General features: G+C 48.2%; 3 protein-coding genes and 1 long non-coding RNA gene across 6 annotated transcripts in view; 2 read left to right on the forward strand and 2 right to left on the reverse strand.

Moving 5' to 3' along the window:
- Positions 1-3,074, forward strand: part of CDC42SE1 (CDC42 small effector 1) — a 45,235-nt gene extending 42,161 nt beyond the window's left edge. For both annotated transcript variants that reach the window (XM_081173950.1, XM_081173951.1), the window contains exon 5: positions 605-3,074. The gene's annotated coding sequence lies outside the window, so the exon portion shown is untranslated. The remainder of the gene's footprint in view (positions 1-604) is intronic.
- LOC308575305 overlaps positions 1-27,629 on the forward strand; it is a 110,702-nt gene that overhangs the window by 24,748 nt on the left and 58,325 nt on the right. The gene's annotated exons all lie outside the window — the stretch shown is intronic.
- Positions 6,479-11,140, reverse strand: LOC308575233 (uncharacterized protein). The gene is made up of 2 exons (XM_081173875.1): positions 10,424-11,140; positions 6,479-6,827 (listed from the first exon to the last, which is right to left on the reverse strand). The coding sequence occupies exons 1-2, from the start codon at positions 11,048-11,050 to the stop codon at positions 6,801-6,803; spliced, it is 654 nt and encodes a 217-aa protein (XP_081030001.1). The 5' UTR covers positions 11,051-11,140; the 3' UTR covers positions 6,479-6,800.
- The window catches only part of BNIPL (BCL2 interacting protein like), a 28,078-nt gene continuing 14,635 nt past the window's right edge, over positions 14,187-27,629 (reverse strand). For both annotated transcript variants that reach the window (XM_081173759.1, XM_081173760.1), the window contains exons 7-10: positions 26,348-26,479; positions 20,985-21,071; positions 18,271-18,369; positions 14,187-14,954 (exon numbers count right to left, since the gene is read on the reverse strand). In XM_081173759.1, the coding sequence (XP_081029885.1) occupies positions 14,921-14,954; positions 18,271-18,369; positions 20,985-21,071; positions 26,348-26,479 (352 nt within the window). In that variant the 3' untranslated portion in view covers positions 14,187-14,920. The remainder of the gene's footprint in view (positions 14,955-18,270; positions 18,370-20,984; positions 21,072-26,347; positions 26,480-27,629) is intronic.

The raw sequence follows: 27,629 nt of genomic DNA on the forward strand, positions 1-27,629 counted from the left end.
CTGTGGGTTGCGAACGTGCCTCCCGCACGGAACACATTTGCAACCCGAGCGTCCACTGTATATATATAAAAGAAGTTTACTCACATCATCAGTTCACAGTTGGATCCCTGAAGGCAGACTTAGTTACAAATATGTAGATATGGATCTACCCCATATAGGGGGGTTAATCCCAGTGACTGCAAACTGGCAGTCGCTGCAGTTCACACGACGAAAGGAAGATGGAGAAGAAGGGAGGGGGGCTGCGTGCCTTGTGCTTTTGTTACCTGCACAGGTAAGGTCACGCCCACCTGTAGTCACATGCAAAAGGAAGGATGCTCCAGCCCAGGAGGAAACAGGAAGTTTTCGACTGGCTGGAACGAACATCCCCTTTGCATGTCCACTCTAGGAAAACAAGGAATGTTGTACTTGTCTTCTACTTATGTATCACATCCCACATTCCCCACTGCCTGGAGAGTAACCTGCCAGGGAAGTCTTGAGTTAAAATATATAGCTTAGACGCTGTTTTCTAACTAGTTTTCACTTCCCCTGCCAATTCAGGTGGAGGAGCAAGAAGGAGGTGGAGAGGGAATGTAATTCTTCATTCCGATCTCTTTTCTTCTCGCAGGTCCCGGGCAAATTAACAAATCGAGAAATCCCAAAGAAAGAAGTATGTAAAGAACCCTCGCGCGAGTGGCCTGCTCGGATCCTGTCGAGGCAGGTCGGCGAAGCTCAGAAAAACACCAAACACCCTTCGTAACTTATGCAAACTGATTCCAAATCGGATCGGATTTTCTTTTTCTAAAGAGCGTCAGCAACAAACGCAGCAGCTTATTCCTCCGCTAATTTTCGCCTCCCAGATTTGCATAGAAATATTTGCTGAATCCAACACTCCCTCAGCTGCCGCTTCCTCTCTCTCTTCTCTCCCCCCCCCACAAAAAATGCAGAAGCATCTCTGGACCCTGAGTCTCTCATGCCGTCCTTTGTTTCGTGGCTGCCGCATTTTGCTTTTTCAGAACTTGGCAAGGAATCGGGGCGGGCGTTGGAGGGAGATTGACGCCCGCGGCTTCAGCAGGCATCTACGTCTGCGAACATGCCATCCATTTGAAGCACACCCAAAGCCTCTTCCACATGCACACCCCCAGGCCAATCACCCTGGGAACTGTAGTTTGCTATGGGTGCTGGGAATTGTAGCGCTGTAGGAGTAAACTACAGTTCTCCGGATTCTCGGGGTACATGTGCTTTAAATGTATAATGTGTGTGCCATTTTGCTTCATTTTTTAAAAGTGCATTCTGTTTCATCCCCCCAAAAAAATCTGGAGAGGAACTTATCGTAACTGTTTTTTGTTTTTGTTTTTACATGGAAGTGTAATCACTGGATTTTTGGCCGTTTTCTAGGGAGGGGCAGAAGGATCGACCTTTCCATGAGGCATGGGTTTTTTTAAAGAGCGGGAGGCAGAGCGCCACCCTGCCGGAATCTCCCCTGTGAAAGCCTTGCTGAAATGACTGGGAGGCCCGCGAGAGTGTGGTTAGTGATGTCACATGCACTAGCCAGTCGCCACCTTCCAAAATTGGCCAGCATTTTGCTCCCTGCTCCTGAAGACCTCTTCTCTGTGCCAGTCACTAAAGATGGGGTGCGGCCACTTTTGGGTTTCCTGCGACAAAGCATCCCATACACAGGGCGGCCTTTGCACGTTGGACTTCCTCTACCAAAGGGCAGCAGAACGGGAGAGACGATGTTTCACCAGGCAAAGCGAGAGAACAAACACGGAAGATGGAGAGGATCCGGTCCAGATGATGGCAGGGTCTTGTCGCCTCTTTGGCCGCAAAGCATCGTGAAGGGAGAAAATCTCTGGATCACATCAAGGCAATTTTGGAACTTCCTTTTATATGTATAAAAAATGCAATATTCCTGTTAAAAGCTGGGCAAAGTTCGTCATTCTGTTGGGATAGGGACGTTTCACTGAGATCTTGCTTGGACTGCAGGAGCCTTGATCCTCCGTTCTTCCCGTCGAATCATGAATTTTGGGCTCTAGAGGTTCTCAGACTACAACTCCCAGCAGCCCCGGCGCACCCAGTGAGGGAATTATGGGAGTTGTAGTCCGGCAATTTCAGGTGGGTGGCAGATGCTTCCCTGCACCCCCCCTCCCCAGTTTCTGGAAGTTCCTCTCTCTGACCCTGTGAAATTCTCCGCAGAAACATACCCCCCATCTGATCGCTAAGGACTAATCCTGACTCTCCTCCCGAGGGGTGGAGAACCTCAGGCCAAATCTGGCCCCCAAGGCTGCTCTCTTTGGCCCTCAGAACTCTCCCTAGGCCACGCCCCTCTCCACAGGCCACGCCCCCTCTCCGTCCCTCCTTCGCATCCTGAATGATGTTCCCTGGCTGGGATTTGTCCCTAAACTCTGACGGGGACACAGAGAGAGAGGACTGTGTGAAAATGTGCAGGGAGCAGCCCACTGCACAAAAGCAAAAATTATATCCCTTGCTACGCCCGTTTTTCTCCCTGGCACCACTGCCCACAGATGGCACGCTGCCCCCGGAAGGAAATTCAGCCCTCCGGCCAGTTCCTCGCTCCAGAATGACTCCTTCTGACTGAATGGGGTTTCCCAAGAGGAGGAGGAACTCTGAGGTGGGGTGTGTGGGAAGGGCGCTAGGGGCTGGTGTTGGGGGAGCACTTCAGATTTCAAATTTCTAGGCCTCATGAGGCTCTGGCACCGGATGGCGGATCGTTCCCACCCCCATTCCTTCTCTCTCGTTATTATTAGCAGGGGCGTTGCAGGAAATATGAAGCCAGCGAGGCTGAACTCTGGAATCGCTTTAGGGTTCCACTGCAAATAAATTAAAATAAAAAGCCCACATCTTTCTGTTCGTTAAAGGAAAAAATAGTATGCTTAGCTTTATTGTGCAATGCCAGCTTTGCTTGTCTGTTGATGCCCCCCCCCAAAAAAAACCCTCTTTGCTTTTCACATTAAGATGAGGAAGACTTCCATCCATTTGCTCATTACACAACAGGTTTGAAATATATCAGAGTCTGCCTTCATTTCTATGTGTGCTGGCCAATAATTTTTTACTGCCATTTTCCCACCATTATTATTTTTTTAAAGTTAACAAATGCAGGAGGGCGAGATTCAGCTAAGCCAAGCTCAGTGTATACCTCTTGAAATGCTCCCTTGCTTTCCCTGGGTCTCCTCTGAGTAGGACTTACGTCTGATGTCACCCAGAGTCTATCAGATAGCTGGGAATTGTCATTTAGACCCTAGTGGTGAGGAGCCTAGTTCCTTGAGGCCAAAAGCGGCCCCCAAACCTCTCTGCCTGGCCCTCGGAACCATCTGCAGGCCACACCCCCTCTCCCCAGGCCACACCCCTCGTTGGCTCTCTTTCACACCCTCCTGGAGCAACCTTTCCCTGATTCGAACTCGGATCCTGTTTCCTGCTTGCGTTGATGTAGGATGGAAGCTAACCTACTGCACAGAGGCAAAGTTTGCACTCCTTACTCAGCTGACTCCCCCCCCCCCCCCCGGCACATTCGAGCTGAAGAAAACCTCCGGAACTGTCCTTTCGCTCCAAATTAATCTCAAATCTCAATCATCTCCTGAAGGAAACCGGTTTAGAAATACAGCTATGCTACAATGCGCCCGTATTCCTGCTCCCCGTAACTTTGGACCCGCTCCCCTCGAGCCCCCAAAATTTCTGGTTCGGCCGAGACCGACCACAACAAACAGGAGATTTTCTCAGGCTGCCAATGACGTCGGCTCTGACTGTCCGCCGTGGCCTCTGGCGCCACCTACTGTCGACCTCCCGCCCTGATCACCACTTTGCCTAACGTCAGAGCCGGCCCCATCTTACCCCCCGAAGCTCCTGAAACCACCTCTCCTCTCTGTGATTTCAATGGGTGCCTCCGTGTCAAACTGCTTAAGTTTCGCGCCGGCAGGGCTGGCGTCGAAATGGTCGCTTTTGGGAAAGAATAGCTGGACTATTCGGGTGTGTGCTTGTTTGCTGAAAACATGTTCTCTTTTCTTCTTTTTTGTAAACGAGGAAATTTATGGGGGGGGCGAGGGGGGCAGACCAAGATGTCTAATTATAACGAGGAAGCTTCCTAAAAGAGTATTATTTTTTTTAAGGAGGGAAGAAGCCACAATCTGCGCGCAGAAATTTCGCTGGGGTGGATGCAAGAATCTGGTGTGTCCGATCGGTGGGAAGGTTGGGCTGGTGGGGTAGATTCTTTTATTTTCCTTTGCCTCTCAAAACGTTTTCTGCCCCCTGCACTGCCCCCCCCCCCGCCAACTTGCAACCTGTTCTGGAGAGTGTAATGTATGCTTGAAAAATTAAAAAAAGTCAAAAGATCGCCAGGATCTGTGTCTTGGATGGCGGGAGGAGGGAGAAAATGACGCTACCTGCCCGCTCCTCTTCTTTAGAGATTTTCCCTTGAGGCCCCGCCCTGCAATATTTCATTATTATATGAAGTTCGGGCTCCAGAGATGATGAGCCCAGCTGCTGTTCTTAGAGAGGACCTTCAAATCTATGGTGCACATCATCGATTTAAAACACATTTGATGCACATTTCCCCCCCGGTCCAGGAATCCTGGGAATTGTAGTTCAGCCTCGCAGAACTACAGTTCCCAGCACCCTTAAACTACAATTCCCAGGATTCTTGGGTGGAAGCCAGGTGCTTTCAAGGTATGTCATGGATGTGACCCAATCGCACCTGGCAGCTTTTCTTCCGTCTGTGAATTGGTCCGCGTTTATTCTTTCATTGAGATTCCTGCGTTGCAGGGGGTTGGAATGGATGACCCCGGGGTGTCCCTTTGAACTCTACACTTCTATGATTCCCTGAACAGAAAAAGAGGTGCATCTTCAGCATTTTCTGGAACCTATTTCATGAAAGTGCCAGGGGAGGAAGATCCACAACTTAGGGGCCACCACAGAGAAGACCCCGTCTTGGGTCACGAACCCCCGAACTTCTGATGGTGGAGGAACTACCAGGAGGGTCCCCTCTGCCAATCTGAACACCCAGGAGGTCCATAGGGACGGAGGTGGCCTTTCAGATATTTGGGGTCTAAGTTGCTTACAGAAAAGAGGTTATGCAAGCACTCAGCAGAACCCCAGGCAGTAATCTGGCTGCTATCTTTTGAACCAGTTGGACTTCCTGTGCCGTCTTCAAGGGCAGCACCACAAAAAGTGCATTGCAGCAGTCCAGCCTGAAGTTCACCAGGGCATGGAGTGCGGAGGTCCAGTCACCTATGTCCGAAAGGGGCCTCCCGTAACTATGTTGGGTCCAGGAGCACCCCCAGGCTACGAGTCTGCACTTTCCAGGGGTGTCCAGAACAGATCATCTCCCCAACTTCTGGACCTGGAAACTCAGGAAGTTCTCCTTAAAAATCTGTACAGTTTGGAAAGGTTCAGACTTCATCCAAACATTTACAGGCAGATCCGCAGTGTAGATCCAAAGCAAACCCAATGTGCCTTTATAGCATGGGACACACACACCCCCATTGAATTCTGGGAGCTGTTGCCTGTCAACAATGGGAATGGTAGTTCAGTGAGCAAGGAACTATAGTTCCCAGGATCCTTTGCAGGAAATCACCTGCTCTAAAAGGACGGTGCAAGCCTTTATCTCGGGAACGGCCGTGCAAAATTGATTACAATATCTTAAGAGAAGGGACACGGGTGGCGCTGTGGATTAAACCACAGAGCCTAGGACTTGACGATCAGAAGGTCGGCGGTTCGAATCCCCACAACGGGGTGAGCTCCCGTTGCTCGGTCCCTGCTCCTGCCAACCTAGCAGTTCGAAAGCACATCAAAGTGCAAGCAGATAAACAGGTACCGCTCCGGCGGGAAGGTAAACGGCGTTTCCGTGCGCTGCTCTGGTTCGCCAGAAGCGGCTTAGTCCTGCTGGCCACATGACCCGGAAGCTGTACGCCGGCTCCCTCGGCCAATAGAGCGAGATGAGCGCCGCAACCCCAGAGTCATCCGCGACTGCACCTAATGGTCAGGGGTCCCTTTACCTTATCTTAAGAGAGCTTGGGATGCGTAGCAAGGAGACAAACAACTTTTTTTCAAAATACATACAGTGGTACCTCGGGTTACATACGCTTCAGGTTACAGACTCCGCTAACCCAGAAATAGTGTTTCAGGTTAAGAACTTTGCCTCAGGATAAGAACAGAAATTGTGCTTCGGCAGCAGCAGGAGGCCCCATTAGCTAAAGTGGTGCTTCAGGTTAAGAACAGTTTCAGGTTAAGAACGGACCTCCGGAACGAATTAAGTACTTGACCTGAGGTACCACTGTAGATACAATCCTGTACTGGGGGGATATCTGTGCCCTCCTCCCCAGACACTTTAGGATTCCTACCTCCCATCGTGGCCTCAGCATTCAGTGTGCCTATTGGTCAGGAATGAGGATGATGGGCGTTGTAAGGCCATCAATATCACCTGTCCACAAGTCACCTGTCCGTGCCCCAGTCTCTCTAAACCAGAGAGTAATAGAAAACGGAAACCTACTCAGGAATCAGCGTTTTTTATTCAGCTGCTCTCAGCAGCAGGGGGGGGGGGGCTTCATAGGAAGGCAGAGGAGACCCCCAAAAGAATAATCAAAACCCCTTTCTTTCCAACAAAGAATATTTAGGGTGCTGCATCAGTCCATGGTGCAACCTCCTTCACCCTTCCTGTTTTCCCGGCTCGCTTTGTTGCCAATTCGAAAGCAGTTCTGGCAAATCAAGGGTGTTTGCTTTTGGGTAGAAGAAGAGCGAGATCCCAAGCGCCACATTTCCTAGAAGGCCCTGCTCAGGGCCGATGCTCAAAGATCGCCATGGCTGCTTGGCCTTCACTGTTGGCGCTTCGGCTTCGGTTCCTGAAGTGTGAAACGGAAAAGCAAAGAGAATTAAAATATAAGAGGGGAAACACATGCCGCACACATTCGTGGGAATCGACGAGCTCCTCAAGATATTGCTGGGTGGGTCAAACAACTCTGACAGCTGTTTGAGCAACACTAGAGGCAAGGCGGGTCAGATGTGACCCTCCAGAAGAGGTTATTAAACGGTAGGTGGCATGGAAAGTTCGGAGAGGGGAAAGGTTTTCTCCCTCTCGCATCATGCTGGAATTCAGGGGCATCCGAGGAAGGTAAACCTTGGAAGATTCAGAACAGGTAAAAGGAAGGAATTCTTCAGAGCATAGTTAGAATGTGGAACTCCCTGCCACAAGAGGCAGGGACGAGCAGCAATTTGGATGGCTTTAAAAGAGGAGTGGGCAGATTCATGAAGGAGGAGAAGGTTGTGAGTGACTACAAAGCCACAATGGCCATACTCCACGGTATGTGATGCTTCTGAACACCAGCAGGAATAATAATAATAATAATAATAATAATAATAATAATAATAATAATAATAATTTATTTATACCCCACCCATCTGGGTGGGTTTCCCCAGCCACTCTGGGCGGCTTCCAACAAAATATTAAAATACTGTAATACATCAAACATTAAAAGCTTCCCTAAACAGGGCTACCTTCAAATGTCTTCTAAAAGTCAGGTAGTTGTTCTTCTCTTTGACATCTGGTGGGAGGGCGTTCCACAGGGAGGGCGCCACCACCGAGAAGGCCCTCTGCCTGGTTCCCTGTAACCTCACTTCTCGCAATGAGGGAACCGCCAGAAGGCCCTCGGAGCTGGACCTCAGTGTCCGGGCTGAGCGATGGGGGTGGAGACGCTCCATCAGGTATACTTCAGGAAGGGGAGGAGTTGCTCCCGAGCTTGGGTCTGCTCTTTGAAGGTGACCCGGACTGTCTTGCCAGAGTGACGCATGCTCTAGTTATCTCTCGCTTGGACTACTGCAATGCGCTCCACGTGGGGCTACCTTTGAAGGAGACCCGGAAACTGCAATTAATCCAGAATGCGGCAGCTAGACTGGTGACTGGGAGAGGCCGCCGAGATCACATAACACCGGTCCTGAAAGACCTACATTGGCTCCCAGTACTTTTCCAAGCACAATTCAAAGTGTTGGTGCTGACCTTTAAAGCCCTAAACGGCCTCGTTCCTGTATATCTGAAGGAGCGTCTCCACCCCCATCGTTCTGCCCGGACACTGAGGTCCAGCTCTGAGGGCCTTCTGGCGGTTCCCTCATTGCGAGAAGCCTAGTTACAGGGAACCAGGCAGAGGGCCTTCTCGGTGGTGGCACCTGCCCTGTGGAACACCCTGCCACCAGATGTCAAAGAGATAAACCACCACCTGACATTTAGAATACATCTGAAGGCAGCCCTGTTCAGGGAAGTTTTTAATGCATGACATTTTAATGTATTTTTAATCTTTGTTGGAAGCCGGCCAGAGTGGCTGGGGAAACCCAGTCAGATGGGTGGGGTACAAATAATAAATTATTATTATTATTATTATTATTATTATTATTATTATTATTATTATTATTGGTTTCCCATTGAGATGTCTGGTTGGCCACTGTGAGAACAAGATGCTAGACTAGATACGCCTCCTCTGGCTTGATCTAGCAGACTCTCGTGATCTTATGCACTTTTGACCACGTTGGCCGGGTCCACGGAGAACTGTGATACAACGTCACCTGAACCTAGGAACTAAGATAGACTGCTTGGAGACCTGGAGGCTCCATGAGAACATCGGAAGAGCCCTGCTGGGTCAAGCTTTTGGGAGCTAGGCTGAACCTCTTTGTTCCGAACTTAGCCAGGAATTTTTTCAGTGCCGGCCCAAAACATTTATCTGCCTAAAGAAAGGGCGAGGTGGTGTTTCCTTGCGCAATTCTAGTGATTACTAGTGAGCTGAAAGGCAGGATATTGGCAGAAGGTGTGCCCAGAGCCAATGGGAGGCAGAGCTACCCCCTGGGTTGGTTGTGGGGAAGGAGACAGGCAAGTAGGAGGTGTGGGGAAAACACCTTGCTTTAAATTAAAAAGAATCCACTCCCCAAGCAAGCGGTGTAATTCTGACGGGAAGCATTCTTCTGAGCACGTGCAGAGAGCAGCCGCACAGGGCCCCTCTCTCACGACTCGAAACAACAGGTCTCCACAGCTGTGGGGATCAGAGGAAGGGTTCCCTGTGGGGATAAGCAACCTCAAATAACCAACATGCTTAAGTTGAATTAGGGACGTGGGTGGCGCTGTGGGTTAAACCACAGAGCCTAGAACTTGCCGATCAGAAGGTCGGCGGTTCGAATCCCCGCGACGGGGTGAGCTCCCGTTGCTCGGTCCCTGCTCCTGCCAACCTAGCAATTTGAAAGCACAAAAGTGCAAGTAGATAAATAGGTACTGCTCCAGTGGGAAGGTAAATGGCGTTTCCGTGCACTGCTCTGGTTTGCCAGAAGCGGCTTAGTCATGCTGGCCACTTGACCCGGAAGCTGTACGCCGGCTCCCTCGGCCAGTAAAGCGAGATGAGCACCGCAACCCCAGAGTCAGCCACGACTGGACCTAATGGTCAGGGGTCCCTTTACCTTTACCTTTAAGTTGAATTAATGCATGAAGGGGTTAAGGCCATAGAGTAAGCTGTCCAGCCAGGCTTAGCTCACTTTGGGAGGAGCTAGATAATCAAGACTTGGTTCTCCTCCAGTTTCCCTGAGAAGCTTGGTGTGTAAAGATGTCTGAGCTGGTTGCTCCAAGCTCAGGCTCTTACAAGCCGCTTGAGTTCCTGCACTAATAATTTAGGAACTTCCACTACTGTAACTAAGCCACATTTTTCTGCCTGTGTTTTCTGACCGATGTGTGGAAAAACACATGAACCTGACCTTGGAAGAGTTTGTAAGTAAACCAATTTTTACCTTACTAAACACATGGTCTTTTTTTTCTATGCTAGGGGAAGAGGGGGACTTTGGAAGGAACTCAGAAGGGCATATTTCCATGCTTTTATTTGCTGCATGTTATGGTTTTAAATCTCTGCTTTGCCCCAAACCTGGATCTTGGCATCCAGGCAGTCCTTCTTTTATATGCCTATTTTCCCTTGCACCCACGGAGAAGAAAGCCCACCACCCGACATAAGAACATCAGGAGAGCCTGCTGGGTCTGGCCAAGAGGGCCCCTTCTAGTCCAGCATCCTTGTTCCCCCAACGGCCAACTCGGTCCCTCTTCTGGGAAGCACTCAGGCAAGACCTGAGCGCTACAGCCGCTTTCCCCTTCCGCGGCTCATCACAGAGCATAGCCACCAATAGCCTTTCCCAACCAGCGAGTGCGCCTGCATCAGCCCTAACTCATAGGAGCTGGTTGAGAAAATTGAGTTTTCCTCCTCCCTCCCCATTCCTTTTTCCTTGCGTGTCGTGTTGCTATTGTTTTCCAGATTGGACGCCAGCGTGGGGGGCCGTCTCGTTTTAACAGATTGTACGCAAGCCACTCTGGGGGGGGGCTTTGGGCCAAAGAGCAGGGGTGCACCAATGCTCTGAATGAATAAACAAAACGGGGAGCGCATTATGCGGCACCTCGGCCCCCCCCCCGCCTGTCTGCCCCCACCTGCTCCGGCGGGAAGGCGTCCTTGATGCTCTTCCAGAGGTCCCTGAGTCCCTCGTGGACCTGGGTCCAGAAGTCCTTCCTCTTGTGCTCCTTGTCCTGCTTGATGTCTTGCAGTGCGCACATGTGCATTGGCCCCCGGTCACACGCCAGCGTCGAGGAGTTGCACTGGCCCTGCTTGCACTGGCAGGCCTGGTAGTTGCACACCTCCCTCTCAAAGCGCAGGATGTCGTACTCCGCCGGGTCCAGGTGGACGCCGGGCTGCGAGTAGGTGATGTCTCGCACCCGGGACATGCTCCCCGCGGCGCAGTTGCAGTGCCACTCGCTCCACTCCTGCCAGGCGTAGCGGGTGTCGCCCACGACGAGGACAGTCTCCTTCTCCTGCGAGGTCCCCGCGCTGAACGTGATGGAGACTGACACCAGCGGCGCTTCCGTGGTCGTCTGGTTCTCGTTGCTGTTAGTGTAGCCCGCCGCCACCGTCGCCCTCGCGGCCTCGGGGATCAGGGCCACCAGGTGCGGCGGCGCCCCCATCTGGGTCATGTCTTCCATTTCCTCGCCCAGGCCTGGCCCGGGCGCCAGCCAGCCCCACAGGCAGAGCATCAGCACCAAAGTTGCGCCCCCTAGGGCCATGGAGGGGGACTGCGGGTTACGAGCTCAGGCAGGGACAGAGCTGGGAGGTCTTGGTCTGGTCGAGATGGGAAGGGGAGGGAGGGGGTGTGGCCAGGCTATCGTTGGGGGCGGGGCCTTGCTAGGCAACATGCTCAGAACTCTGGGGGAGAACAAAGGAAGGGCGGAACTCTGGGGAGGGAAAGGAGGCGGGATTTATGAAAATGGGGTGGGATTGAAGGCTAATAATAATAATAATAATAATAATAATAATAATAATAATAATTTATTACTTATACCCCGCCCATCTGGCTGGGTTTCTCCAGCCACTCTGGGCGGCTTCCAACGGAATATTAAAATCCAATAACCTATTAAACATTAAAAGCTTCCCTAAACAGGGCTGCCTTCAGATGTCTTCTAAAAGTTTGGTAGTTATTTTTCTCTTTGACATCTGGTGGGAGGGCGTTCCACAGGGCGGGTGCCACCACCAAGAAGGCCCTCTGCCTGGTTCCCTGTAACTTAGCTTCTTGCAGCGAGGGAACCGCCAGAAGGCCCTTGACGCTGGACCTCAGTGTCCGGGCAGAACGATGGAGGTGGAGACGCTCCTTCAGGTATACTGGACCGAGGCCGTTTAGGGCTTTCAAGGTCAGCACCAACACTTTGAATTGTGCTCGGAAACGTACTGGGAGCCAATGTAGGTCTCTCAAGACAGGTGTTATGTGGTCTCAGCGGCCGCTCCCAGTTACCAGTCTAGCTGCCGCATTCTGGATTATTTGTAGTTTTCGGGTCACCTTCAAAGGTAGCCCCACGTAGAGCGCATTGCAGTAGTTCAAGTAGTTCAGTAGTTCAAGCGAGAGATAACTACAGCATGCACCACTCTGGTGAGGCAGTCTGTGGGCAGGAAGGGTCTCATCCTGCGTACCAGATGGAGCTGGTGGACAGCTGCCCTGGACACAAAACTGACCTGTGCCTCCATGGACAGCTGTGAGTCCAAAATGACTCCCAGGCTGCGCACCTGGTCCTTCAGGGGCACAGTTACCCCATTCAGGACCAGGGAGCGATATTGGAGCAAATTAAGAGGCACAACCAAGTTCTTTCAAATATTGGGTTCATTCATTCATTCACTGATTTGCTTATTTATTGCTGACCCTCCACCCTACGGTCCCGGGGGGGGGGGTTACAGCGTCAAGACACATGATGAAAATCTGTTTAAAAATTCGTACAATCATAAAAGAAATAACATGTGTCCTAAAAGCATCCCTCAAGTCTCAGGGTAAAGAACACTCTCACATTACACGTGTGAGAGAGTGTATCTTCCTATATACATAAAATCGTAAGGCTGTCGTCACGCAAGTGCAATGTAGCCTCAAAACTCTGGATGGAGGCAGTGAGAGATTTTACTTTCTTGGACTCCATGATCACTGCAGATGGTGACAGCAGTCACGAAATTAAAAGACGCCTGCTTCTTGGGAGAAAAGCAATGACAAGCCTAGACAGCATCTTAAAAAGTAGAGACATCACCTTGCCAACAAAGGTCCGTATAGTTAAAGCTCTGGTTTTCCCAGTAGTGATGTATGGAAGTGAGAGCTGGACCATAAGGAAGGCTGATCGCCAAAGAATTGATGCTTTGAATTATGGTGCTGGAGGAGACTCTTGAGAGTCCCATGGACTGCAAGAAGATCAAACCTCTCCATTCTGAAGGAAATCAGCCCTGAGTGGTCACTGGAAGGACAGATCCTGAAGCTGAGGCTCCAAGACTTTGGCCACCTCATGAGAAGAGAAGACTCCCTGGAAAAGACCCTGATGTTGGGAAAGATGGAGGGCGCAAGGAGAAGGGGACGACAGAGGACGAGATGGTGGGACAGTGTTCTCGAAGAGACCAGCATGAGTTTGACCAAACTGCAGGAGGCAGTGGAAGACAGGAGAGCCTGGCATGCTCTAGTCCAGGGGGTCACAAAGAGGCAGACACGACTAAACAACAACAAGAAGCCATAGTTTTGTTTTACAAGTTTACTTGTGCTCGGTGGTACTGTTATCTACTTCCAGTCCATCTTCCATTTCCTGCAGTTCATCCTCCAGTTCATTTTCCAGTTCATGTGAGGACGCAGTGTCACTGTCCCAATCATCTTCACTGCATTTGTCCATTAGGTATTTCTGAGGTGTACGTAATTCCATCATCAACAGGTTTCTTGGCTGGGAGGTTGGGCTGCAGAGAGAGGGTGGGCAAGGGGGCAGGGGGCAGCTGGAGGGGGTGCGGGTAGAGCAGGTTGGCAAGTATTGTAAACTGGGCAGCAGCCCCTAATGCGTGTGAAGAGATAGACTGATAGATAGATAGACAGATGATAGATAGATAGATAGATAGATAGATAGATAGATAGATAGATAGATAGAGTCATACCTTAGGTTACATCCGCTTCAGGTTACAGACTCCGCTAACCCAGAAATATTACCTCGGGTTAAGAACTTTGCTTCAGGATGAGAACAGAAATCGTGCTCTGGCGGCACAGCAGGAGGCCCCATTAGCTAAAGTGGTGCTTCAGGTTAAGAACAGCTTCAGGTTAAGAACGGACCTCCGGAACGAATTAAGTACTTAACCCGAGGTACCACTGTAGATAGATAGATATGATTTATGGATCTTGCACCAATCACTGTCTCTCAGCCTAACCGACCTCACAGGGTCGTTGTGAGGGTCAGTAACAGAGGCAGGGACAAACATTTCCTCCTTCGAGGAAAGGTGAAATAAATTTAAAAACAAATTTTAAAAACAGATACTGTAAATGAGCTGCCGTTCACGTGGTTTACATTTCCGAGTGGGAAGGAAACTTAACATATATGTTGCGATTATTCATGCATAGCTTTACATAAAGAAAAGAAATTAATGCCAGGTTTTCCACACCCAGTATTTTATTCCTGGAATGCACAATTCATTTCCTGTCAACCTGATCAATACAAAATTTTGGAGGTAGCTTTTTCATTCTGGAGGAGGAGCACTAAAAACTCAGCGTCCCATTGGGGGCTTTTGTTCATATCAGTTTATTTACAAATGTACAAGTTATGCCCAGGAGAGTCAGCAAGGTCGGGTCGGTTCATCTGAGTCCCCCAAACCAAGCAGCATGTTTTTGTGAACCCTTCACCCCCCCAACCCCCCAACCCCCCCCCCACTTCTCTCTCTTGTTTTGGGCCATCCAGCCACAAAATACATTCCATTCCAAAACTGTCTCTCCTCATTCTTTCCCCCAGATACGCTTACTGAAAGCGAGTAGCCGGCAGCTCAGAAAAGCCACCGGCGATTCGTTTAGCGAGCAAAAGTTTCCAGCCGTTTCAGCCTCTTATAAGAATTAAACAAAAATTGGCATTAAATAGGAATGACCTCAGCAGCAAGCCGAGAGCCGATCGTCGACCCAAAGCTTTCCTGAACAGAACTTTAGGTTGAATGCTTGGTTCCAGCTTTGCACTCTGTACGTGCTCAGAGACACTGGGCTGCATTCAATGTCATTCCTGCACAGAGTTAGACCCTGCAGTACCCAGAATGTCTCCTTTTCGAATTCAGGTGCGGAACAAAACTCTCGTAAGTTTCATTTTCTTTTAACCTCTTTAAAGAAATGTTTGATGTATTACGGTATTTTAATATTTTGTTGGAAGCCACCCAGAGTGGCTGGGGAAGCCCAGCCAGATGGGCAGGGTATAAATAAATTATTATTATTATTATTATTATTATTGGGGGAATGTTTAAGAAGCAGGATCAGGTCGCAGTTTCTAAGAGGGTCTTAGAGACAGAGAGGGAAGGAAGGAGGCACCTGTGAGTGTGTGTGCTTGTCAGCATTTGATACTTAAAAAAATAAAAATAAAACACTGTCGTAAGGTGCTAAGTAATGCAGCCAGCTTCACGTCTTGTTAGCTCCGGGAACTGACCTTGGTTTGCTCTAGCCTGGAAAAGATGGAGGGAAAGGGAACAGAAAGGGCTGTCAGACATTCAAATATTAAACTGAACAAGGTTGCAAACGCATCGCGCGCACTGCAAAAACACCGCACACATTTAAAGCATTTCACTTTGTAGTGATCAGATGGGATTACCACGAGGAATTATAAAATATGCATCAAGCCATTGTGTCTGCGATGAAAGCATTGTGTTGGCTGGGTTTAATTCATTGACAATAATTTCTGATCAAACCCCACAAGCATCTCTGATTTCTCTACACCTGACAGGCACGTATAAGCATTCTGAAACACAGGCCAGTTGCTTCATCCGGCACCCTCAGTACATAAAGATAGTAGGCAGTTCAGTTTCTTTGATGTACCCTTCCTTGGTTTTGTTAATCTTAGCGCCTGGAAATAGTTTCACATGAAGGTGATAAAGATACCTATCTCCTTGCCATCCTTCCTCCCGTGTTTATTGCTTGTTGATGACCTCCAGGGTTGCTGAATGCATTCCTCCTTTTTATTCCTGCTTTATTTACTCCCAGAGATGTATGCATGCTCAGAGTAGTCTTTGTAGTTAAAGGAATTTCTTCTGATCTGACTTTGTCCCATGTGGGTTTGTTTTTTTGAAATGTTCAGAGGAAATCTGATTGGTTCTTACGAGCCCTGTGTAAAAAGTTCTTTTGTGAATAAAACGACCTGGGCCGAGGGGTGGAGAGGAATATTACTGGCACTCCTCCCAGAGTCTTGCTGCTTAAGCCTCTGTATGTATTTTATTAATCAGAGCATAGCTGTCAACCGTCCCTTATTTGGCGGGAAACTCCCTTATCCCAGCGCCGTGTCCCACTGCTGTCCCTTATTGATGATGCCCCTTAAATTTCCCGGGTTTCATGCTCAGGAGGGAAGCAGCGGCTGGGGGTCCTCCGCCGTGCGAGAGAGCGTGCACGGTCTGCCGCGTCCCCGTCTCTCCCTTTCCCCCCTCAGGGCGCATCGTGGGGAGACGGGTGGCGATGGGCGGGCAGGCAGCCCTTCTCTTGCGAGACTTCCGCCGCGCTGCCAGGGGAAGCCGGAGGCGGCAGCGGCGGCGGTGACTGAGGAGGTGGCCTGAGGGAGGAGGAAGAGGAGGGAATGGGGAGGGACGCAGAAGGGGGTGCTTCAGCGGCCGCGGCGCTGCCGCAAGCGCCTCATGCCGGGCTCGCGGGCAGCCTCGGCAAGAGTCTGTCTCCCTCCCTCCCTCTCTCTCGGGCGGGGAAGGGCCAATGGAACTCCTCGCACCAGGATGACGGCAGCCCCAACGTGCTGCTTAGCATCCCCTCCGACCAGTGCAGCATCTTAATGTAGTGATTTCCCCCTCTGCATCCCTTTCATAACTCTATTTTTATAAATCATTTGTCCATCCATACTTCAAATTTTTACTACAAGTTTTCTGTCAATCCTACCAATGTATGTAACTCTTTACAACAGCTTTTCAAATAAATTATAAACTTTCCCCATTCTTTATTAAAGAGGTCCTCTTCCTGGTTTCTAATTCTGCCTGGAAGCTTTGCCATCTCGACGTCGTTCATCAGTTTTGTCTGCCCCTCTTCTTTGGTGGGAGTTGTAGACCCTTAGGATCATGTAGTCCAACCCCCTGCAAAACACAGTCAGTCACAGCCAAAGCAGCCTGGCTCCATCAGTGGCGGATTCCTGTATAAGCTAAGCAAAATCCCTTATTTTGGCTGCTGATCCCTTATTTGCGAGGCTGCTGGTCCCTTATTTTCAAATCTGTAAATTGACAGCTATGAATCAGAGTCCAATCCTTCCTTTGCTTTGGGAACGCCACATCGTTTCCCCCAAATAATTCCGGGAACTGTAGTCTGTTCAGGGTGCTGTTGTGCAGAGAGGGGTACACAGTTCCCAGTATCGCTTGCGGGAATTCATGCGCTTGAATGCATGGTGTATACACAGCTTAAGGATATATATCATTTCTCTTCCTCCCTTAGGCCCACCCCTCAGTAACCCCATAATTGCATTGTGGGACTGGGCATTTCGGGGATAGGGGTCAGATTTCCCTGCAGAAAGGGGGCGCTGGAGCTGCAACAGAATGCCGCAGCAGGGAGGGCTTCCCTTTAGCAGAACACTCCATTCCATCCCTCAGTTTTTCTGACAACCAACAGAGCTGAGCGTTAGGAGATGCAAGACAGGTTTGTCTGTGGTGTTGTTGTCTTTTAAGGATTTCATGCAGTGCGGAGTTAATCTATGGAACTCGCTCCTGCAGGAGGCAGCTAGGCCCTCAAACCTAGAGGGCTTCGAAAGAGGATAGGGCAAATTCATGGTGGTTGTTTCGCACAGGTGTGTGCTTGGCCAATGTGGGAAAAGGATGCTGGAATAGATGGGCGTGATCCAGCATCCTTATGGAACCTCCAGCTCCAGAGGCAGTCTATCTGGATCCCTTGGTTCTTTGGGGCATTTTCCACTAAGAGCAAGATTCTGGAGTATTGATATGGAGGATATTGGTGTTCCGTTCCACCTTAACACAGATGTGTGGATTGTTGTATGTCGCATGTCTGTTTACGCTCCAGCGCAGCTTGCTGGGAACTTCCGTTTGTATGTATAGCTATTGCTTTTGCTGCTTGCTCTTGGACCCGAAAGGGAGAAGACATGTTTTTCCTTTGTCCTGATACACGCGGAATAAACTGCCTGTAAATATGCTCTCACAGCCGTCTCCTGCCACTTCTGTTTGCGCAGTGTTATTTACTCTGCTGATTACAGCCTACTCCAGCTTCTGAAGGCTTCTGAAGCTGCAGGTCGCTGTTTCATGCTGAGCCAAGGACCGGAGATCGCCCAGCTGGAGCCAGCTTGGGGCTTGCAAATTGCCCCCGTTTCCTTGGAAGCATCCCAACAGAAAGGCCCTCCTATGTCCTGATCCATGTGCAGAGCTCCTCTTGCATTCTGATGGAGCCTCCAGGTCCAGAGGCAGTCTATCTCGATTCCTAGGTTCTTTGGGCATTTGTCCACTAAGAGAGCAAGATTCTGGAGTAGAAAGTCCCTGCTTTGTCCTGATCCATCTGCAGAGCTCCCCTTGCATTCTTATGGAACCTCCAGGTCCAGAGGCAGTCTATCTCGATTCCTAGGTCCTTAGGGGCGTCTGGCCACAGGACGCTGGACTACGTGGGCCTCCAGCCAATCTTACGCTCTTTTATCCCCTTGCTGCTCACCCACCCAAGTTCGCTTTTAGGCATGGTGGTGATGTAACCACCTGCTGAAGGAACAAGCCGCCCCCTTTTTCCGCTGCCTCCTCAGGGACTCAGGTGGGGACGGAGGGAGTGGGAGGACCAGGTACTCACCGGTGGACGCAGTCCGGGATGTGGACCTGCTCCAAAGGGATCAGGTGGCCTAGTTCCTCCAGGCTGTCCACAAACTGCACCTTCCGGCTGAACTTGGAGCTGGAGAGAGAAAGGGTGCAATCAAGAGAAGCTGAAGGGGCAGACAGGGCAGGAGCAAGGCAGCAATAAATCACACTGAGCAAGCTGGAGTTACTGTATTTTTTGCTCCATAAGACTCACTTTTTCCCTCCTAAAAAGTAAGGGGAAATGTGTGTGCGTCTTATGGAGCGAATGCAGGCTGCGCAGCTATCCCAGAAGCCAGAACAGCAAGAGGGATCACTGCTTTCGCTGCGCAGCGATCCCTCTTGCTGTTCTGGCTTCTGAGATTCAGAATATTTTCTTTCTTGTTTTCCTCCTCCCAAAACTAGGTGCGTCTTATGGTCTGGTGCGTCTTATAGAGCGAAAAAAGTAACTCTTGATTAGCAAAACAGGATCGGCACCGGAGGCTCAGGCCTAGGAAGTGTGATGGCCTGGGACTCGGGCTCGGAACCAGAGGGGTCTCAGTCCGCACCGGATCCTTTGCCTCAGGCATCATCTGAACCAAGCCTGGGGCCTGATCCTGAAGAGTCACAGTCTGCACAGGCTCCCCTGCAACAAGCACCAGCTGGGCCGAGTCAGGGGCCTGATCCTGCCCTGACTCCAGATGCGGGGATTCCCTCGTTGCCTCTAGCTGGGCCATCACTTACAGCTGCTCCACTACCAGTTGGGTCAGGAGAGGCTGAGGCGGCCTCTGGGTCTAGTAACACACCGACGTCTCCCGAGCCGCAGAGACTGAGGTCTGAGAGAAGGAGAGACCTGAGTACTCGCAGGAGGAGTGCTCGTCTTCGGGCGAGACAGGGAGGTGAGTCGCCGGGGGATCGGGACCAGCCGTTACCCTGACAAAGATAAAAGGCTGTCGGACCCTGCCCTAGGTTGCGGGAGCAACGTTGCTGTATGCTAGATCCTGTACCTGTCCTTGCCTGGTGTCCTGCCTTGGCCCTGTCGGACTGACTCCCAGCGGAACCTGCAGATATGGACCGTGTTTCGCGGGTTACCCCCGGGCCCAGCACAGGGAGCACAGCAACTCGTCTCTGGCAGGTCTTGCCCCCACGAAGCAGTTGCTGAGACTGAAGGTGCCCGCCTTGCCAGAATTTTCCCAAAGCAATCTGAGACGCTGCCGGCATGTCTGCCTTTGCTCCTCTCTCTGCATGCCTCTCCTGGTCCTGGGAGACCAGGAGAGAGGGGAGCTTGTCGCAGCCGGAGGGAGAGACACCCATGACTCTTCACCAAACACTCACCTCTGGCCTCCCTCCTCTCCTCCCTCTGATTCTGGACTGCAATTACCATCAATTTTACCCATTTACATTCCTCTTTTGTTTTTAACTCGGTACTACTCAGGGTAATAAGAACCATTAATTTAGATATTTCCACATTCCTTCCCACAATTCCCAATATTTCTATACCAATCTGTTTCCAAAATTCATTAACTAACGGACAATCCCACCACTCCACATTTCCATCACTCCACATTTCCTCCAGCAATTCTTACTTCCAGATTTTGTAATATGGTATAACCTTACAGATGCGTAATACCATTTTGTACCAGCTTCAACCCCTGTTCCTGGGTTATCCTAGAGGTCGCGACAAAGGGTGGTTGCCAAATGATTCTTCATCTAAAGCCTGTTCCTGAGTATCTAACTTCCAGTATTCTTTCAAACTTCCCTTTAGTGATTTCCCCTTGTTTATTAACACCTTATACAATTTTGAATCTATTTTGGCCCTATCTGTCCTATATTCTTTCACTAATTCTTCAAAGGGTGTAATAATTCTTTTACTACATTTTTTAACTTCTTTTTCCTTTAGCAGAGAGGAAATTTGTCTTTTCTATAACCAATTAGTTTTATTCCAAATACCACTTTCCTGTTCCATTGTACCTTCTATTCCCCAACTATTCTCCATCTCCTCAATTGAGATCTCCTTTAATTAAATTAATAGAAATAAATAAATAAATGGGGGCGGGTGTTACTTCATGGGTTCCATTTCACCCGCACACCCACACCCACAAAGCGACAATTTCCAACAACCTGCAGTCTGGTATTACCATATAGGAACCAGCAAACAGATCATTTGGTTAACTTGATAAAGATACACTAGGAGAATGAGATTTAACCTGTTCCCTTTTCCCCGACTGTCAGATGCCAGAATGGGGTGGTGCGGTGGTGAGATTTAGTAGATTTAAATGCAGTAAATAATAAAATGATAATACAGTGGTGCCTCGCAAGACGAAATTAATTCGTTCCGCAAGTTTTTTCTTCTTGCGAGTTTTTCGTCTTGTGAAGCACGGTTTCCCATAGGAATGCATTGAAAATCAATCAATGCGTTCCTATGGAGACCGTCCGGGGGCAGAGGGGAAGCGCCGCTCTGTCCCCTCTTTTGAAGCAAGGGGCGGAGGGGAGAAGATCGCTTCTCCCCCTTGCCGCCCCTTGCTTCAAAAGGGGTCCGGGGACAGCGGGGAAGACGCGCTGCGCTTCCCGCTGTCCCCGGAGCTTGCGGGGCAAGCTTCGTTTTGCGAAGCAAGCCCATAGGGAAATTCGTCTTGCGAAGCAACTCAAAAACGAAAAAACCTTTCGTTTTGCGAGTTGTTCGTCTCGCGAGGCGTTCGTCTTGCGGGGCACCACTGTAATTGGCCAACCTACCTGATGAAAGGTCTGAACACCGCCATCAACGCTTTGATGTACCAAGTGGGATGGACAATAATCAACGTCTTCAGGTTCTTCCGGAGCCTGTCGCAAAAAAAAGCCAAAGGAACTTACGGCACTGTTAAACTGGTGGAACTCCCCGCCACAAGATTATCTGCAAATTGGCAAATGAACTTAATTTCCTTTTGGCTAGCCTTTTGTGTGAAAACATGTGTTGTTGTTGTTTTTTAAAAAAGAAACAGTGGTCAGTTGGTTAGACCGTGGTGCTGATAACTCCAAGGGTGCAGGATTTATCCCTATATGGGACCAGCTGCATATTTCTGCTCGCAGGGGGTTGGACTAGATGATCCTCAGGGTCCCTTCCAACTGTATGTTTCCATGAAGGAAAGAGACGAAAAGATTTCATCTTCCGAAAACAACAATCTGTTTTTGCTTTTCTAAAACGTCATATCGGTGTTTCGGAAATAATGCATTATTTTCTTACACAGTCCTAGCAGCCCTTTCAAAATAAACAATGAAACACCAGCACACTCTATTTCAAAGCTGTGGTACACAAAGAAGAAAGAAGGAAAAAATGGACCTGAATGAAACTTCAAAGTGACCCAAGTCTCTTTAAGAATTTCTGCAGCAGGAAAGATTATTTGCACCGGCCTATAAGTACAGTGTCCCATGGACTGCAAGAAGATCAAACCTCTCCATTCTTCAGGAAATCAGTCCTGAGTGCTCCCTGGAAGGACAGATCCTGAAGCTGAGGCTCCAAGACTTTGGCCACCTCATGAGAAGAGAAGACTCCCTGGAAAAGACCCTGATGTTGGGAAAGATGGAGGGCACAAGGAGAAGGGGACGACGGAGAACGAGATGGTGGGACAGTGTTCTCGAAGAGACCAGCATGAGTTTGACCAAACTGCGGGAGGCAGTGGAAGACAGGAGTGCCTGGCGTGCTCTGGTCCAGGGGGTCACGAAGAGGCGGACACGACTAAGCGACTAAACAACAACAATAAGTACAGTGGACGCTTGGGTTGCGAACGTGATCCATGCAGGATGCACGTTCGCAACCCGCAGAGTCCGCAACCCGCATTAGCATGTCTGTGCCTGTGCGGGTTGCGATTCGGCGCTTCTGTGCATGTGTGACCACCGAAACCCGGAAGTAACCTGGAAGTAAGCCATCGGAAAGCGGGATAGAGGGCAATTCGGCCCCCAATCTGGAAAAGATTCCCGTAGAATAGCAGATCCGCCATCCAGCGCAGCGAAAGGAGGCAATAAATTTTGTGCCAGGAAAGCCCAGCTGGCATTTGGGGAAAGTCCCAGATAGTTATCTGAACTATTTATTGTTTGGACTTGTAGTAAAGTCAGCAGGTGGGGAAAGTGGACTTGAAAAGCAGGTTTTGCAAGAAGGCGTCATGGAGATCTGAGCAACAATTTTGCTTCAGCCAAAATTTCAGGATCAATCCTGCCCAGCCGTGACCTTCAGCGAGAAGAAGGCATCTAGGAAGACCGGCTCATTGTGAGACCATTGCTCAGAGCTCTGGAGTGTAAATTCACATCCAGATATGAAGAAAGAGGCGCAGAGAAGTTTAGAATGTTTTCACACAGGACGGGGCTGAGGAACCTTAGAATCATAAAACTAATTTTATAGTATTTTTCGCTCTATAAGACGCACCAGACCATAAGACGCACCTAGTTTTTGGAGGAGGAAAGCAAGAAAAAAAATATTCTGAATCTCAGAAGCCATAACAGCAAGAGGGATCGTTGCGCAGTGAAAGCAGCAATCCCTCTTGCTGTTCTGGCTTCTGGGATAGCTGCGCAGCCTGTATTCGCTCCATAAGACGCACACACATTTCCCCTTACTTTTTAGGAGGGGAAAAGTGAGTCTTATGGAGCAAAAAATACGGTATATATACAGTCATACCTCGGGTTACAAGCGCTTCAGGTTGCGCGTTTTCGGGTTACGGGCGCGCCGAAACCCGAAAGTACTGGAATGGCTTACTTCCGGGTTTCGGCATTCACGCATACACAGAAGCACTAAATTGCGCTTTGCGCATGCACAGAAGCACCAAATCGCAACCCGCGTGTGTGCAGACACAGCGCTGCGGGTTGCGAACTTGCCTCCAGCACGGATCACGTTCACAACCCCAGCGTCCACTGTACAATGAGTTTAAAAAATATTTAGAATAACTTTTTCTTTAAAAACCTGAAGCCTTCCTTTTAGGAATTCTAGGTGCCAAAATCCCAAGGGAACAGAAAAGACTTTTTATGTATGTGACCACGGCTGCGCGGATGTTATTGGCCCAGAGATGGAAAGAAGATAAAGTCTCTAGCAGAGGAAAATGGCAGATCGAGGATAGATTATGGATTATGCCGAAATTGCAAAAATGACTGGGAGAATCAGAAATCAGGAAGACCAAACATTTAATAAGGAATGGGGGGGATTTATAATTTATCTTAAAAACCATTGTAAACAGTTAAAATCGTTAGTAGGATTGGAATAACACTTGTAGTTTAATGGTGAATTTTTGGGCACAAGGGAGAGGTAAAAGATCTGGATTATTATAAAAGATTATTATAAAAGATGCAGGAGGAAATGATTAACCAAAGGACCCACAAAAGGGAGGAAAGAAGTTCAGGATACTCTTCGGAATCTTGTTTCTATGTTGTATGTTGGATATATAACTGTAAAACCTTGATCTGAAAAACCAAATAAATAAATTATATATATATATATATATATATATAAAACCCCCTGCAATGTCAGACAGAACTGCTTTAGTTGCAATCTTTTTCTTTCTTGAATGTATTTTTAAAATGTATTCATTTCCCCTCATAAAATTTATACACCGTTTGCTTATGAAAAGTAAAACACCTACAAATAGAATAGAATTAAATAAATTAAATAAAAACAACTCTTTTAAAAGTTCAGAAGATCAGCAATGAACTAAAACAGGTTGAAACACCCACCCACATTCTACATGTCCGGACAGGCTTTGCCTAAACAAAAATGTTTTTAGCAAGCGACGAAAAGAGTACAGTAAAGGCACCTGCCTGGCCTCAAGAGGCGGGGAGTTCCAAAGTGGAACATTCCCAAAGTGGGATGGGGTTCATATGGCACCTTGAGCAGTGTTTTTGCTTTGCTTTTAGACTTTGTATCTGTTTGCTGCCCTGAGCTCCTTGGAGAAGAAGGGTGTTGTATTAATAATAATAATAATAATAATAATAATAATAATAATAATAATAGGCTCCCAGTACGTTTCCGAGCACAATTCAAAGTGTTGGTGCTGACCTTGAAAGCCCTAAACAGCCTCGGCCCAGTATACCTGAAGGAGCGTCTCCACCCCCATCGTTCTCCCCGGACACTGAGGTCCAGCTCCGAGGGCTTTCTGGCAGTTCCCTCCCTGCGAGAAGTGAGGTTACAGGGAACCAGGCAGAGGGCCTTCTTGGTGGTGGCACCCGCCCTGTGGAATGCCCTCACACCAGATGTCAAAGAGAACAACAACTACCAGACTTTTAGAAGACATCTGAAGGCAGCCCTCTTTAGGGAAGTTTTTTATGTCTGACGTTCTATTGTTTTTAATATTCGGTTGGAAGCCGCCTATATTATTATTAATAGGTAAAAGTAAAAGACCCCTGGACTGTTAAGTCCAGTCAAAGGCAACTATGGGGTTGCAACGCTCATCTCGCTTTCAGGCCGAAGGAGCTGGCGTTTGTCCACAGACAGCTTTCCGGGTCATGTGGCCAGCAGGACTAAACTGCTACTGGCGCATGGAGGACCGTGACAAGTGCTAGAGCGCATGGAAACGCTGTTTACCTTCCTGCTGGAGCGGTACCTATTTGTCTACTTGTACTGGTGTGCTTTCGAACTGCTAGCTTGGCAGGAGCTGGGACAGCAACAGGAGCTCACCCCGTCACGGAGATTCGAACCGCTGACCTTCCGATTGGCAAGCCCTAGGCTCTGTGGTTTAGACCACAGCGCCACCCATGTCCCTATTATTATTATTATTATTTCTAATCCTGATCCTTGGAGCTACAGGGCTCAAGCCTGCTCTGTCTGGGGCAAGAGGACTTGTTGATCGATCCAGCCAGGCTGATTTTTCATTCTCTTAATAATATTGGGAGTTGTCTGGGACACAGAACCTTTTAAAAACACACAGGCTTTGTCAGGAGTAAGCGTGGACCAAATAGTATGGGAAACAGCCCTACTAGAAAAATTAATCAATAAACTGAAACTGACACGGGGACAAATAGAAGACGATACCTTCACCCCGGTATGGCTCCCCTTTATCACATACACAGCCCAACAAGGCGACGACAAGAATCCACCAACAGCATACAAATTGATATGGCTAACGACACAAGATCTACCCACTCTGGAAGAATGGCAGATGAAGGTGATAGACTATATGGGATTGGCAGAAATGACTGGCAGAATCTGAGACCAGGGAAAAGAGACGGCGGAAGAAGATTGGAAGAAATTTAAGAACTATCTTAAGAAACATTGTAAAATTAATGAGTGTTAAAATGATGCGGCTTTAGAAAGTAAGTGGATTACAGCTGTAAATATTAAGTTAAAAGAAAAGAAAGGTTCACAATTAGATTAAATTAAGGGTGAGGATTTGCTGAACTAAATATTTGAAATTGGAATGCAGAAAGGGGAGGTATGAGGTCGGTGAAGTAAGTTTTAAGAAAATAAGGTTTTGAAATTATACTTGTTCTTTTTTCTTGTTTGTGTTCGTTTGTATTGTTGTGTTTGTTTATATAATTTGTGAAACTTTAATAAATATCTTATAAAAAAACAAAACAAATCGATATGGCTAACCTGATCCAAAACACCCAGCCACCGCGCTCACACATGAAAACAAAGACCACCACAGCCAACCACAAATGCACAACCACACATTGGCCAACCCCAACCTCTCTCACCACCAAAGGAACACAAGCGAACAGCACAAGCAACGCTGACACCAAACCCTACATACATTAAGCATAATAGAAACATCGCCACCCGACTCCATCCCTTAGCTGTCAACTTTCAGATTTGAAATAAAGGATCAGCAGCCTCACTTGTCCCGGGGACAGTCTACGGGATATCTAACAATCCGGGATAGCAGCGGGAAGCGGCGTTGGAATAAGGGAATTTCCCGCAAAAAAAGGAAAGGTTGATAGCTATGTCCCCCCCATCTTTCCCCCCCTCCACCTCTTTCCCCCTTTTCTTCCTAATGTCTCAACAAATGAAACTGATTTGTAAAAATGTTAGATGGGGGGGGGGAATACGAGAGAGAGACATTGCAAACACTTTTGTAAATCAAGAAAATCTTTAATAAAAAGAAAAAAGGGGGGGACACAGGCTCAGAGCCAATGCTGCTCACCGTCTGTCGATGGTTTGGTAACACTGCTTGATCCAGGAAAAGGAGGGCACCTGGCTACGGGGAGTCGCTCCACTCAGACACACCAGGATGTAATTTTCGGCAACCATCAGCTCCAGAGTCCCGATGATATACCTGGGATTTGAGGCAGGACAAGGACGTCAGAGCTGGTTTCAAAAATGCAATAGATGCCATTGGAAGAAATTCAAAGTTTATTTGCAGAAACATTGTAAAATTAAGGAATGTTAGAAGGATGTTGGAATGAAATACTACGGTTTTAGCAGAAATGCTATAAAGGATTAAGGAAAAATAGATTGCTAAATGGTGAAGGAGGGAAAGTAAAGTGACATTATATTAAGATAGAATAGAGGACAAAAACTGGAAAAGATGGAAAGGATTTGCTGAAATAGCTAATTGAACTAGAATACAAAAAAGGGAGGTGTGAGGAGGTCAAGGAAATAAGCAAATGAAAGATAAGTTATGGGAAGATTTATTGTATTTTTCATTTTTTTCTTTCTTTTTGTTCCTTTTTTCATTTTATTATCGTGATGTGATGTTTTGTATTTCTTAAATATGCTTTTTTAAATTCTTTCTTTTTGTAACCCTTTAAAATTCAATAAATATTATTTTTAAAAAACAACAACAAAAATGCAATAGATACATTGGATAATGGATAATCGGTCATAATATAGACATGCATGGGAGCGATTGTGGAATATGGATATAAAATTTAGAGCGCCCTCAGCCAGTAAAGCGAGATGAGCGCCGCAACCCCAGAGTTGTTTGTGATTGCAGAACTGTGATTTGAACCCCATAAAAACAGATTTTTTCCCCTTTGCAATGTAAGCTCAACAACTTTGAAATGATCCTCAAAAAAAGGGGTTTCCCCCTTTGTAAAAAAAAAGCAGCACAATTTTGAGCTGATCTGCCCAAAACTGGGCTTTCCCCCTTTCCTCCTCTAAAAACTAGGTGCGTCTTATGGTCAGCTGCGTCCTATGGAGCGAAAAATACGGTAACTGTCAGGAGTCCTTTACCTTTGCCTTTTATGGTTTAAGAGAAAATTACTGTATATGAAAATGATATATCAATGGTACCTAACACCGAGAAAATTGGGGGAAATGTCTAAATCAAAAAAGTGTTGGAAATGTAAAGACAAAGAAGGTTCCTTTTATCAAATGTGGTGGTCTTGTAGTAAGGTTACCGGGAAATGATATACAGTATATTATAATGAATTGAAAAGGATGTTTCAAATAACGCTTGTAAAATAAAATAAAAAACCCAACCC

The sequence above is a fragment of the Podarcis bocagei genome (genome assembly GCF_964188305.1).
Source record: "Podarcis bocagei genome assembly, chromosome: 16".
NCBI lineage: Eukaryota > Metazoa > Chordata > Lepidosauria > Squamata > Lacertidae > Podarcis > Podarcis bocagei.